The sequence below is a fragment of the Sander lucioperca genome, chromosome 6 (assembly GCF_008315115.2).
Source record: "Sander lucioperca isolate FBNREF2018 chromosome 6, SLUC_FBN_1.2, whole genome shotgun sequence".
Lineage (NCBI taxonomy): Eukaryota > Metazoa > Chordata > Actinopteri > Perciformes > Percidae > Sander > Sander lucioperca.
The window spans coordinates 6,462,624-6,477,806 of record NC_050178.1 but is presented as its reverse complement, the minus strand read 5'-3'; the positions used below and the strand labels follow the sequence as shown (position 1 = coordinate 6,477,806).

The window sequence follows — 15,183 nt, the reverse complement described above, 5'->3', positions numbered from 1 at the left end:
CCTACTGCTCCGAATACATGACAAAATAACGCCAAAATGTTCCTGTTTACATGTTGTGATTTGTATAGTCACAGGGTGTACAAATAACAAGGTCACTATGCTTTTACTATCTAGTAATTGTTGACTCTATTACTCCAACTCTGGGCGAACTCCAGGCGAACTCTCTGCTCCTCACCACAGGGTTTCAGGTGCTGCTAGCAAATCACTCCGCCCAAGTAGCAGAAGTAGCAGTGCTTCGCCTTTCTGAGAATATAGTTCCCAGTTTGTATACGGTTAGAAGACGGCTGTGTCTCATATGACCTTGTTATTTGTACACCCTGTACAACATGTAAGCATGTTGGCGTTATTTTGTCACTTATTCGAAGCAGTAGGCTAGTTGGAACCGGTTACCTCCAGGATCTGTGCTAGGCTTAGCTAGCGCTGGGGGCGTCAGATAGAGTTACAACACGCATGGAGATGAGAAGGGTATGTATCGACTTGTCGAACTCTGGGGGTTACTGTGAATAAGCTAAAGTCCCAATAAGTATGTTCCTTTAAAACACTCCTACGCATGTTGATACATCGTTTTTGGTAGTTCAAGTGTTACATCCCCATTTATTTGCTTGAAACATTATTTTTTACTTTCATATTTCTCCTCACCGTTAAGGGCGCTAATACCTCTGAGTACAAAAACTCCCAAAACTCCAAACTTTGCAGCTTTTGGCAGGTTTCTACAAGATACATGCCAGAACTTCCTGTCTCCATGTGTTTTTAAACACAAGGTTCTGCATTTAAAGTCAATTCGACACCTCATCTCAGTATGAATCCCCTCCGAAAGCATATGTCATACGAAGCATCAGAGAAGTTTGAGGTCTTGTCTCATATTTCCCATCGGCTACACTTTCATCCCTCTCTCTGCAGCAGACCACCCCTAGCAACCCTGCCCAAATAAGGTGTTCTGCCTTCAATACTCTCCTCTCTGAAGAATCTGAAGAGTTCAGAATCTGCCGAAACTTTGGATCTCAAACACAAACATCTTTTATTCAAAGGGTGTCTGTAATCACAAATAAATAGCATTTCTAGCGATGAGCGCAAGGCACAAGAGAGAGAGGAGCCTATCTCAGGAGCAGATAACTAGTAGATATGATTCCTCAGATAAGGAGCAGTAATTTGGCTTTTAGAGATAGCTCCGGGGGCCGCTGTGCAGAGCTGCGCTGATTTACTGTGTGTACGGGAGGTTGTTTTTTTTTCTCCACATTTTTATCTCTCCTGTTGAAGAGCTTTTCATCTCTGATGATTTTCTCTCTTTTTTATGTATTTCCCCCAGAAGGTGAGATCACAAACCCATAGAAGGCAGAGTGGCATGTTTTAAAGCGATGGACAAAATACAAATATTTGAAAATGTATTTCATGGTAATTATGTCAGGTTTCATGGCCTTGGCACAGTACTGAGGCACAGCCTGGATGCCTTAATTTGTGTAGAAACTGTAATCATTTGTTCATTTCAAGGTGAAAATTGCATTTTTTAATTTAAATTGTATCCTGCGTGATAGGCTATTATCTAGAAAAATTGTCGCTGTGTATGGCGGTCTATGCCCTGCCGTCACGGCTGTTTAGAGCCCACCTCTCCTGAGAAAGGGCTTATATATGAATCTCCTGACTGAATGCACCCAGCTTGTTCTTCACTTAGGGCTGCCACTGCACTCATTTCCATTTTGTTATTAATATTAATTAGTTTGAGAGCACAGCTCAGATTTGAAATGTAAATCAAGCTTGGCTTCACAGTGATTTTTATCTTGCTCCGATTTCTTAGATTTACAACTTTACTTGGACTTTTTTCTTCTCCATTCATTTAAAAAAAAAAAAAACTGCTTTAAGGGACCTGTGCATTGCATGTGTGTGTGTGTGTGTGCGTGTGTGTGTGTGTGCGTGTGCGTGTGTGCGTGTGTGTGTGTATTTGTGCATCTATGTGCACACTTGCAATATTGGACTAATTGGTTGGTTATATCTTATAAATTATATGTAAACTGATGAAATGCAATATAGGTAAAATATTTTATAATTGGGAAGCAGATTCTGGTAAATAAGACGACTTAAAGCTATCAAAATACCCAATTTGAGCTTCTGCTTTTTACTTATACATTACAGATTGTCTATCTATAATACCTGAGAGGGATAACCATGACATTCAAGATCCTAAAATCTTCTGAAAATAAGATTTTCTCCCTATGCAAAACACACAGTTGGGCAGGAGATATATGCACAGCAAGCTGTGCGTCTGTGTCTGTGTCAGTGGGATCCTTGAGGTGACGAGCACAAAGCTGAGGCTCAGGTACACGGCGTATGCTGGCATAATTACAGGATTTGGAGGATTATTATACTGTAAGTGCTTTCATGGCGACAGCTGGGAGCTTTTTACTCCCCGTGACACATAATCTCAAAGAATAAAACCAAGACCCCCAGAGCATCTCTTAATCATTTCTTAGCATACCTGCACACGGCTCTGAACTCCCTTTCTGAAGACAGATTTGTAAAATTAGAATATAATTATCATATCTGGAATAAAATATTCTAAAGTCATGTTTTCAAATGCACATTTTCTTTAAAATTGAGACATTTCTTGGCATGTTTTTCTTCACTGGAGGCCCTCGCTGGTCATTTGTGTTCTACCTTCTTCTTCATGGCTGCCCTGAGTCTTCAGCAGCAGGTTATTTATCACAGCATGGCCAGGTTCAGGAGCCTGGTCCTAAATTAGATCTAAATCAGAGCCTCTATTCCATGGCTCAATTTGAAAGTGGGTATGACCAGGCTGAGGTTGCGACTTCTCTATCGCTGCCTCCTGAGCGATAGGACCTCCTGGTCTCTGCGGTGAGGCTCAGGAGTTTCATTTCCATCCCTGTGATTTAAACAAACCCATTACCGGCAGCCATTTATGCACAGGGGCAGTATGCAAGCCGCGGGCCTGAGGACACAGCCCATGGCTAAGCTACCGTAGCACAGAGCCACCTTCAATGGCCGTATGTCCATATAAAGAGGGGAGAGGAGGAACGAAGAACTAGGGCCTCTGCACTTTATCTAAACCACTCCAGAGAGGCGAGTGGAATCGGCTCTTGTGGGCTCTGTTTATCCTCTGCTCCTGTAGTCAATCAATTAGGGGATCAAAGGAGGAGATGAGGGAAGTGTCACAAAGCTCTCCCACACACCACTGCCTGAGCTGCCACCCCGTCCAGTCTGAGTGACAGCAGACCGGAGGGGGACCAAACTCCCAGGCCGGCACCTCAGGAGACAAGCTGGAGCAAAGGGGACAACCATGGCACATGCCAAGGTCTATTCTGGACAACCAGAACACAAACTTTTAGTGGAATATATGTAAGATGACACACAGCAGGCAAAGAGCCACCTGACAATGCATATTCAATAATGTTGAGAGGATCCACTGAAATCCTTCCATCTCCTCAGAGTGAACTCATATACAAAAATGTTGATTTAGTTATTGATCATATTCCTGCCTTATTAACATGCTTCTCCAGAGTCCTTTTTTTTAAATGTGTGTTTTGTAAATCGACACTGAAGATAATTTCCACTTGTGCCACATTTAACTGAGCCTCGATGAAAATATTGATAATGATAACGTGGTGATAACACTGCAATTTGGAGCTGATTTGAATCTGTAAATCTAAAGGGAATACTTAATATTCTGCGTCCGTTTATACTAGCTGAGCTGTTCAAATATTTAACAAAGTATGAAATATGAATAATAGTTACCTCATGATAACACAGTCTAAATAGAAGTTTATTCAGATGAGTCCTTACTTTATTTAGCATCAAATGTATCTCCTAATACAATTTGATGTTAATGATGTTAATACTTGTGATTAGTGATGCCTTTAATTAGTTTCATTTAATTGCAAATGAACAGTAAAGTATTGGATATTATTTTTGCGCTCTTATGAAATGTAAATACATCTCTCATAGCGCAACTTGGCATGATTTTGCTGTCATTACTAATTTACACAACATAATGTATAGACATTTTATCGCTGCAGTGACAGCAGACATATGTAACATGTTTGAAGTGTGTTTAAAATCAATCAGGGCTGAATGAACATACCTAAGGCATGTTTCACATACCTCTGGCAGTGCTGATGGCAAAAACTGAATGAGTTCAACTGACGTGTAATATAAAACACAGCGGATGCTTCCAGACCACACCGGTTAGTTCCCCTGCATTCACACCATACCACAGAGATTTGCACACACCATTCCTTGGTCAGTGGCGGGAGAGGAGAGCGCTGCTGGTCAGTGGGCACAATGAATGACTTCCTACAGCTGCAACCAGACACACTCTCAGTCTGTGTTTCTGAGTCTGGGACGTCTGAGCTCTCATCACTCCCTAATCACATCACCAGCACTGGAACAGTCTGCTGGTGGCCGCTCGTTCCACTAATGTACTTGAACACACATGGAGGACACACACACACACACACACACACACACACACACACACACACACACACACACACACACACACACACACACACACACACACACACACACACACATGCACAGGCTGTGTGCATATGCTTATGTATACATGTGTATGTGCATATGGTGCACTCATAAACTTTACACTAGGGCTGCAACCAGCGTTCATTCATTATTGAATAATCTGCTGGCTTTATTAATTGTCAGAAAATACTGAAAAATACTTATCAGAGCCCCGGCTGATGTCTTCACACTGCAATTTTTGTCCGAACAACAGTCCAACACTCAAATATATTCTAAATCACAATGATATCCAACAATAAAAAGCAGCAAATTTACACATTTGAGTAGCTGAAAGCAGATCATTTCTGTTATTTTTGTTTGAAAAATGATTTAAACAGTCAGCTAATTATAGATATACTGTAGTTGCAGATTCATTTTTCTGTAATGGATCAGTTGACGAATCACACTACTTCAAACACTAACACATGGTAAAACAATCTGAAATCTAAAATAGAATATGTTTAAAAAAAATAATCAACACACAATAAAAATACGAATGGCAGAATCAGTTTTGGATCTTTAATTGATAACAGTTACGCCAGTGTTACAGTAAACACACCAACAGGCTGAAGGTAGTAAATACCAGTACACGTTTCCCACTACTCTAATACTTCATACAGCAGAATAAATTATACCATGATAATATACACACATGCGGAACAGAAAAAGGAGTAAAGCAAAGCACAGATGTCAGAAAGCAACTAAACAAGTTAAGGTTCAAACAGACGGGAGGGGGCATAAGGAGTTGTATGCTTTAAATATCCAAATGTTTGACCTAAGTGTTAGAAATGGGTTTGATACACTAAAGACAATTCTAAAATTCTTCCTTTTTAAAATATACACATAAGTGAGGCGTCTAAGCGTAGCAGGGAGAACTGCTGTGATTCAGTGCGGAATCAGTGTTACTTTAACTTCTTCTCCTTAAGTCATATTGGTCCACAAATCAAACATGACTCCATTCAGTTTCCCAGAGCAGAGAGGCTGTGTTCACCAGCTTCATCACCATCCTGAACCGTTGGTAAAGTCCCGCACCGAAGTCTCAGGGTTCAGGTGTGTTAGGTCCATGGTCCAGTCGAGTCTGGTCTGCACTAATAATCAGTCTGTGAGATCAGAATGCTCTGACACATGAAGATGTTTCATCAAGCCACCTTTCAAATATACAGTGGCCCTGTGGTCCAGGGAGTCTATGTGTGTCACCAAGCATTCATTTTCCATTAAGCTCAGTTTGATCCTCTTTTATACAACTTTTAATTGGAACATTTTTAATGGAAATTATTATTATTTTACTGATTTATACAAATTCAATCTTACCTGGGCCCAAAAACAGAAACACAACTTTTGGTCAAAACAGGTCAACCAATTAAATACTATTAAAACATAATCAACAGAAAAATAAGCCAGTTAAGGAAACTCAAATCAAACATTTACTTCCACAGATTCCTTGCTTACCTACCACTCAACATAGTTTTGTTTTAGTATAAAACATACTCTTTATAAACAAACAATACACAATCTGCTCCAGCTACTGTACAGTTTTCCGTTTTTTAAAGGCGACTGAGGGCCAAATCCTGTCTTGAGATAAAGTGAAAAATTCATCATCATGGATATCACACACACACATCTCAAGAGATCAGCTGGTCCTGGATCGTGTCATAAGTCAACTATGAGTGCTACACAAATGTCTCATATCCACTATTCTTTATTTTTTTCCATCTTTTTGTACATTTCAGTGAGTCCGTCAAAGCGGAGGATTAGAGGGGGTTTCCGGTCCAAACCAGTGAGGGGGGCCAATCAGTGGTGTTACCTGTGCCCTTTCACAACTGACTGGATTATATGATTTTCAGAGTGCATGTGAATGGCACAGCTTGTGTACTTTTTAATCTCATAACAGAAAGCGTTGGAATGCTTATGGAGCCGGTGGAATGTTTCGAAGGAATGCTTGTTTAGTCTGAGAGTGGAAACCAGTTGAAGGTGCATTTACACAATGAGTTTTTTACTCTATGAAAACAGAAATACTGGCTAGTAATGGGAAGGGTCACTGTGAATTAGCTTTGACATTAATTTTGTGTGATTTAATCTGCTTTACACTGTTAAAGTCACATAGGGTTTCCTGGCAGATGGGATTTGGGAGGAGTAAAGGGGTGGGGGGATTGAGTTAGCCCTCCTTGGCAAGGTCCATATTTCTATACAAAATACATTAATTTGCCCAATCCTGTTTTTGCAAACAATGCCCCCCTCCCCATGGACCGCGGCTAAGGATGGGATGGAGGTTAGAAGGGGAAAGCTATTGGCCGCCAAAACGCTGCTTTAATTCCCTGCAGAATCCATCCAGCCAGACTTCCCACAGAGTGGCCAAGTTCTTTAGGAATGTCAAGATGAATATGAAAGTGGGAAGGTCAAATCGCTCACGAACATTAGAGCTCAGGGAACAGGCAGAGGAACAGCAGCTTGGAAAACAATCATCCTCTCTTTGTGTGACTGTGCCGACACGCAAAACATGCACACGCAACAGACACACACTCCCAAATCATCTCAGTCATCCACACTGTGTTTTACACACCAACATCTAACAGAGAAAAGAGATACGAATGGAATCAAAGAACAACATAAATCACATTAACCATAATCATATAACAGCAACAATAATCTTAACAATATCAAAAAGGAACAAGAATAAGAGTCGTTCAAATGATATTGGCTTTGTTAACTACTATGAACAGCAAGGTCAAAGTACATGTTGTTGATGGCTCTAAATGTGTGCTGGACTGCAGCCAAGACAAACAGGAACCCGGGCCAAGACGGCCATCCTTGGGTGTTCTGGGGTCCTGTCTGGCCTTCTGAGCTAAACAAAACAGGGTTTGGGGCTGGGGAAGGAGTACAAGGAGCAGGCAGAGAAGCCCAAAGGTTGAGAAGAGAGGGTACAGAGCCGCCTGGTGGTTGGCAATGGCGTGAAACGTTTAGTTCCATTCCCCAAATTGCCTTGTCGCACTCTCAAGCGTCACTTTCTCTGTTACACAGCGAGGCTACGTGTCTGTGTGCTGATGTAATGGCCGGGGGGCGAGCTAGAGTCCAGACTTGATGGAGCATGGAGGAAGGTGGCAGAGGGAGGAGGAGAGTGGTGCTGGGTGCGTCCTGGGAGGGGCTTTAGTAGGCTTGTCCCGTCTCCACCTGCAGCAGTCCCAGCACGGCCGAGTGGTCTCCAAGTTTCATCCTCCTCTGGGTAGACAAGCTCACGTTCTTGGCCAGGTAGTCCACAGCAGCTGCACAGAAACAAAAAGACAGAAAAAAACACACGTCAGACAGGTGGTAGATTCCTGAGACATATGTCCTATTCACTCTCATTTCATTCCTCTGATTAAGGCTGAAATAAGTTGTGGCAGAAGCGAGTGATTCAAAGGAAAACAATTCACAGAGAGAGAGAGAGAGAGTGAAAGATAAAAACCCCTCCCCTGTCCCTTGTCTGAGGTTGGCACGCTGCTGGCACTGGAGCATGTGCATCCTGGTAAAGTCTCCATGCTGTCACTCAGACGGGTCCCCGTGTGTGTTCTGTGTGCCAGTCTTCATTACACTTGGCATCTCTGATTTCATGCCCTCCACACTCCACATGGCCGATCATTTTCATCCTCAGACAGCAGCTCTCTCCTCTCTCCTCCATTCATTACCCATCTACTGTGCTCAATCACCATCTTAATTAACCTCACATCAGCTCACATCCGCACTGCCACATCCGTCACTTTCTTGCTTGCTGACAAAACACTGGTACGCACACACAAAACGTGACGGATTGGCATGCGCTCACGTGCATTCACGGACCACAACACAAACAACATTTTAAAAAAAGACGCACAATACAGCAGATCACTACTAGAAGAAGCATATAAATACAAACAAATGTTGGCTAGCTGGCGCTGGCTGGCTTGTTTGGGAAGTGTGCTTCTTTTTACCTCTTATAAATGGCTGTGACAGCATCAGTCAATTATGCTGATCTAATAAAGAAAACTCTTTCCTGCCCTGAGGGTGTGTGTATGTGTGTGTGTGTGTGTGTGTATGATGGAGAAGAGAAAAAAGGGAGAGAGGTGGGCAAGAGGACACTGTGGCCCCTGAGGGTGTGCCGTTCTTTGAAGTGGCCCTCTCCTCTTTCCCATCCAAGTGGAGTGGGGTGTGACTAAGGCAGCTCTCTAGGAGGATGGTGGTGGTGTTGGTGGTGGTGTGAGGGGGGGTCTTTATCAAGAGCATGTGTCTGCCTCCACCAACCAGGGTGCAAAGGTCAGTAGGCTCTCTTGCCTGGGAGTTGGACATCACTTCATAGGCTTTTTAAATGTAGTCAACTTTAGAGGAGGATATAAAGGAGTGACTCGTTTGGACACATAAAAAGACAAAAGCACAACAACTCAAGTTAAACACAGACTTACAGTATATAAATGTTAATTCAGGGTTTACTCACTCTGTCCGTACTGGCTATACTGGTAGCCTGCAGTGACGGGGTCCACACTGTAGCTGGTGGCGCTGTAGGTGGGGGGGCAGTATGACTGGGAGGAAGCCAGGCTGTCCTTGATGGTGTCAGAGCGCTGGCTGCAGCTGGCTGAGATGGGGTTGGAGCTGTCCAGGCTGCTGTGCAGGGGGGAAATAGAAAAGTCGTGCTGGGGCTGGGAGGGTACGGCGCTGGGGTTACTCAGGATACTCATCACCTGGGGGTGAAGGGGAAACGGAGGATGTTAGAAATTTGGAAAATTGAGGATCAAAGCATTGACAGAGTTAAGGGGAAAGTACATTTTTTCTGCAAATATAGTGCCATCCTAGCACTTCACGGTAAAGATGCCAATAGAAATACACCATTTAAACTTTGAAATAGGGAAAATGGAAAAACTTCCCCATCTTTTTTTTTTTTTTAAAGAGCAGAGAGAAAGATACAAAGAAGGTGATGAGGTTAAAAAAAGGAGAAAAGGAACAAGAGAGACTGTTTCATTAGCTGGCGCTGCCATTAAGTGTTCTGCTGTGGGACAGAAGGGTCCCAGGGTGATAATAGACCCACCATCCGTGCCAGACAGCCCCTGTCCCGGAGCCTGAGGCCTGAGCCCGAGCCTACAGCACAACAAGCACCAAGGGAGTCCCTAATCCCTCGCCCCTAGCCTACCCATCTCATGAATAGTAATGGAGTTGGAACTGGTAAATGATCCCCTCAGATCCCCACACAAAGTAGGATCCACAAACGTTACTGAGGGGCCTGCTGATACTTGCAGGTTGAGGCTTGCCTGAATATCACAGTGTGTATATTATTCATAGTGCATAAAAGCTTCCAATTCAATATTTTAGATTAATGTAATAGCATGTGACATTCGTCAGGAGAAGGTCTCAAAATATGTTAAAATGGAAGAGATTACCTCTAGTGCTACCCCAGTCTGAAGCACAGTGGCCCAGAACACTGTGAAGAATTTAGTTTTCTTATGCTGTGAGTTTCTTTAAGTGAAAAAGCAAAGTGGAGTGTGTGTGTGGGAGGGGGTGGTAAAAAAGGAATTGTCCCACACATGCTTCCCGCCTATAGCAGGGAAGCCTTCCCTTTAACATCAGGTTCATGTTGAGTTTTGCTATGCTGCACTGGCCTTTGGCCCCTTGGCTGCTAAACCAATTAGCCCATCATGGAGGTGGTTACACAGGGGGGATACACACGCAGACATATGTTTGCATGCAGGCACACATGAACGGACACATACATGCACGCAAACATACGCTGCAAACATAGAGGCAATGCAGGGGCAAGCCAAACAGTTCACAAATTATGCATTAAGACAGGAATATCCCACAGAGGGAAAATTAACCATATTCTGCAAATTAATCATATCTTCAGAAAAGGCCTCTGAGGAAATATGAAGCACTTGAAGCACATCATACACATAAAGGCTGGTTAGTCATTTCCACATGTTAATTCTATCAGTATGGAAACCCCCACGCCCCGTCCCCTCCACATCTGCGGACAAAACATGTGACATGTATCCATAAGTGGGAGATTCATGGCCCTCTCAATGCTGGACACATGTGATGCTTCCTCCCATATGGAGCCGAGCCGCACACTCTGAGGAGGATGAAATGTGTATGTGTCCTGATGGTTTGTGATGGTTGAGAGTGAAGGGGAGAGCTTCTACAGTGTCCTGAGAGAGACAGCTGCAGGGTATGAGTCCATTTTAGTCATTGGTTAATTAAAGCTTGATTACATCGCTTCCTTATGAAATAGAATAGCCAACAATTGGCCCCAATATTATTCATGCTCATAAAAGTTCTTCTAAAGAAAATGGCTTCTTATCATTGACATTGTGGCAGTTTTGCTATTTTAGAGAAATTAGGATGGGTCAGCCACTTTAGAGTCTAACAAGTGTTGTCATCTGTGAGGACGTCGCTATCCTTCAGTCGTCCTTCCTCGAAAGAGGATTCTGTCTTAATGATTTGAGTTGAGAGGGGAGAAGGTAAACTCTTCATGTAGTCGTCAGGTTCTCATTAGCTGTGTGTCAGTTACATTTTGTGTTCACACCACTATAACAAATATCAATGCTGTTTCAACATTGTCCTCTCAATCTGATGAAGGTACAGATATAGGTGGATTTATCTTTCAAGTGCCGGGTTGGACTGTGTTGGTGTCACTTCAGCCTCTCAGCAAAGTTGTCTTCCTCCACCCACATCTCCAGTATTTTAGGTTTTCCATAGGTCAACTTTAATTGCATGGCTTTGCTACTTTGATGTCCCCATAAAGTTCTCTCACTTCACATTCAGGGGTTAAATAATACGTAGTCACATAAGCTCATAAAAAACATTTGCAGACTGATACCTTCACATATTTCTGTTGCTACATGCTATGTAAAACAAAACTTTATAGATATTACATTTTGGCAGAAAGTCTAGCATTCCTGCTGGCAAAATCCTAGCCAGTGAATTTACTGTCAGAGAGGAATAAAAAAAGCTTTTTGTTAGATTTATATATTTAACATGCACAGCTTGATAGACATTAATGGAATGTGGTTTTTGGATTGACAAGGTTATTGTCAATGTAATATTTGATGGAGTTTCACTGATGCACCAGGATGTCACTCAAGTGCTATTACACCTCTCAGTATAAACACAGGTGCATTAAACAAGACTTGTGGAGTTTGAATTGGTGTAAAATTTCAGAACTGAGAAAAAAATCTTAACAACTACATAACTTTTCCTAACATGCTCTTTACACTCTTGCAGAGAAGACTTCCTCACTGCTTCTCTCCCTCCCTCCCTCCCTCCCTCCCTCCCTCCTTCCCTCTCTTCTCCCCCACCTCCCTCTCTTTCCTTGCAAACAGCGTCCTCAGCAGCCCAGAGTTCGTTTGTTGTTTGACGTTGTGTGAGTGCTGGTTTGGCAGATAATGTGAGCCAGGACCTAGTTTAAAGGACAATGCTCCAGGGCGTTCCCTGCCTCTCTCACCCCCTCCCCTCACCCATTCCCTCTCCTTTTTCCGCTCCCTCTCTACAGATAGATTACTTTATAAATAATAATAAAAAAGTAATTAATTCTCTCAACTTCTGAGCCCTCCAGCCTGTGGCGAAGTGAATGGAGGAGTGTAAATTGATACAATGTGCATCCTTTCAGATAAATAAATAGCGCACTTGAAACACAAATAGAGGCCCTTTCATACCTCCCTAATTTCTTCAACAGTTAAATTACATTTTTTTTGTCTGCGTGAATGTTTGACGAGATGTTCTTTGTTGGATTTCTTTCCAGAATAAAACAATGTGACAGAGACAGAGCTGAGAGAAACACTGTGAGTGATACGAGAAAAAAAATAAAACCAGAAAGAATGGGGGGAAAGCCAGCAAAAAAAAAACTTTTTAAACAATTTAGTTCTAATATCTTGTGCAATATTTAAATGTGCAGCATTTATGTCTTTTTATAGTTAGTGGTATGGTATCAATGTGCCTTAAATCTGTGACCCAGAACATTTATGTAACAACTGTTTGTTCTTGTTCAAGCACCTGACGATAATAAGTGGACACATGAACTCTTATTTTGGACTAAAACAACATAAATTCACACATTTAAAGAGAGGAAACGGAGAATGAAAATATGATAGCCTATAGAAAGAGGGCGAGGGGGGCAGAAGAGGGAAGAGAAAGTGATATAGGGTGAGTGAGAGGAAAGTGGAGGCTTTGGGAAGTACAAAGACTCCTGTAGGACTGCGCTGGCCTGAGGGCTAGCCTGCCTGGAGAGCTGATAGGAGCCCCTTCTGTTCCATTCCCGGCGCCAGCGCCAACACACCCCACTCCACAAATACTCTAATCTGCGCAAGACTGGATTAGTTCCTCTGTCACCGATAGCACCCTGTTCTGCCCAAATCAAAATGCCCCCAAGATGTACCTTTAAGTTAGGCAGAGGTCACCGGGGCAGACAGGGAAAAATGAGCACTCCAAATGACTGTAAGTTATCTGAGTGGTGCAGAATAGCATCTTGCACCTTAGCAGATCTGCCTGGCTGATACTCGCTTCAGCAAAGAGTGATTAAAGATCCACAGTGATGACACTGAATTTGAGATCAATATTTGAAGGCCAGTCCTGAGGGTGTGATTACAGGAAGAGAATATACTCTTTAATTCTGTGAACAAAGAGTCACACAGATCCAGTGCCTGGAAAGTGTCTGACTTTGAAAACTAAATATTATATCTGGACTCTATATATATTTGAGAAGGAAATCTAGAGATTATCCTTGAAAACTTTAATTTGCATTGCTTCAAATTATGATTTCAAAAATCTAAATCAAACATCTAATAACCTGAAACAAACATGAAGAAATAAATTACAAATACACATATCATGGACCCCCCCCTCATCCTCCTCTCCCTAAGTCAGTTGACTCCTGCTTTCACAATGTCCCACCCTTCCCCCATCCCTCACATGAGAGGGCCGGCCCAGCGGGCAGTAAGGCCCCTCATCTGAGCAGACAAAATGACTATTTAAAAATAACAGTGATTGCATAAATTGAATTAAAGCGTTTTGGTCACGGTGGAGGTGGCGAGAGGGGTGGCGTGGGGCCGCAGCAGACAGCCGGGATGGTGGCAGGCAGCAGATGATGGGCTCTGGCCTGCATGCCACTGCGTTAATTGGCTGCGGCACATTAATAAAAACTGAAAAGTGTCTTCCACCAGCGCCATAGGATGAAGAGACAGAAGCAGAATGAGCAGTAGAATGGGAGGAAGGGTGGTGGGGGAGTTGATGCTGGAGGGAGAGAAATTGGCCTTTGAAGAATGTGATGCACATGGGGGGGTTGGGGTGGGGTGGGTGCTAATTGTGTTCAATTAATTGGCTGATTGGCACTGACAGAATCTGGGCACTGACAAGTGAGGCACAGATGAGGACGATTAGTGGGCACTGGAACAAGCTGTCACTCCTCACAACATGTTAGCCATCCTGCGCCTGTGTCTCTTCTCCCTGTGAAGCTGTTCATGCATACAAAGAAAGCTGAAACAAGTGGGAAAGGAATATTTAGGCTTTTTTATACCTCTTCTCTCTCTTTGAACATTTTCATTAAGCTAAATCCTGTCCAGCCCACTTTAGCTCATGCTAGTTTCACTGTTCAAGAAAGCACAGCTGCTCAAGCTGGAGAAAGGTCCCCCTCCCTCCTAAACATCCCACAGTATAAGCTATAAACTTGGCCCAGCGCTAACCAGAGGTTAATATGCCGTCTATTGGACTGCAATTGGAGAACGTGTGGGGAGCAATCCTCTATTCTCTGCTAGTGATATGCTTGAGTAACTATGGGATGGATTCAGCCACTGGGAACAAGAGAGGCCCCCTTCAAAGCGTGCACACACACACACACACACACACACACACACACACACACACACACACACACACACACACACACACACACACACACACACACACACACACACACTTTTACTCTCTGCACCTTGCACCAACGCTTCTTCTAAATTAAACGGCAGATTTTCTGATTCCAGGAGAGTGGTTTCAGCGAGGCAGGGTTTGTGTGTGTGAGGGAGCAGCTTCAGAAGGAAAGCGAGGCGGATCAAGGGAGTGAAGGAGAAAAAGGGGGGAGAAAGAGGAGGAGGGGGAGGAGGAGGAGGGTGGGGTTTGTTTGCTAAAAACAGCAGGGGCCAGGTCTAGTGAAAAATGTCAGGTCAAATTGTTCTTGACAGTGTTAATATCTGCACCTCATAGCCATAATTACATGTAAATAAATAGTGAAATAGCTCTCAGCTGGAAACTGAGAGGGGAGAGCTGCTGCATGAGACAACCAGCTGAGGACCCAACCACCTCCCATATTCTCATCTTATTGTCAGGAGGAAGAAAGGAGGAGAGAGAAAGAGACACGTGCAATGAAGCATGCTGGCAATAGATACTCAGATATCTACTTTTTTTGTTGTTTTTTTTAAAAAGGCTAAGAAAACGGTTAGATCAACTTAGCAAAGAGTCCACATTGAAGTCAGGGACCAAGAAACCAATGAGGGACATGCAGAAAGAGACTTGAGAAAACTTGAGAGAGAGAAAAAGTCAGAGAGAGTATTAATCACAGCTATGCACCTGTCAGAGTGGCATCTGGAACTAAGAGGAACCACATGCAGCTAGACAACAACCCAAGACCTCCGGCTAGCAGGACAGGTTCACAGCGAACCAGCCCTCCTT

The 15,183-nt window shown here is 43.2% G+C and overlaps 1 protein-coding gene across 2 annotated transcripts in view; it reads right to left on the bottom strand.

The window, feature by feature from the left end:
- Nucleotides 1-5,032: 5,032 nt before the first annotated feature.
- pax7a (paired box 7a) overlaps nucleotides 5,033-15,183 on the bottom strand; it is a 46,219-nt gene continuing 36,068 nt past the window's right edge. For both annotated transcript variants that reach the window (XM_031302060.2, XM_031302059.2), the window contains exons 8-9: nucleotides 8,972-9,215; nucleotides 5,033-7,787 (exon numbers count right to left, since the gene is read on the bottom strand). In XM_031302060.2, the coding sequence (XP_031157920.1) occupies nucleotides 7,672-7,787; nucleotides 8,972-9,215 (360 nt within the window). In that variant the 3' untranslated portion in view covers nucleotides 5,033-7,671. The remainder of the gene's footprint in view (nucleotides 7,788-8,971; nucleotides 9,216-15,183) is intronic.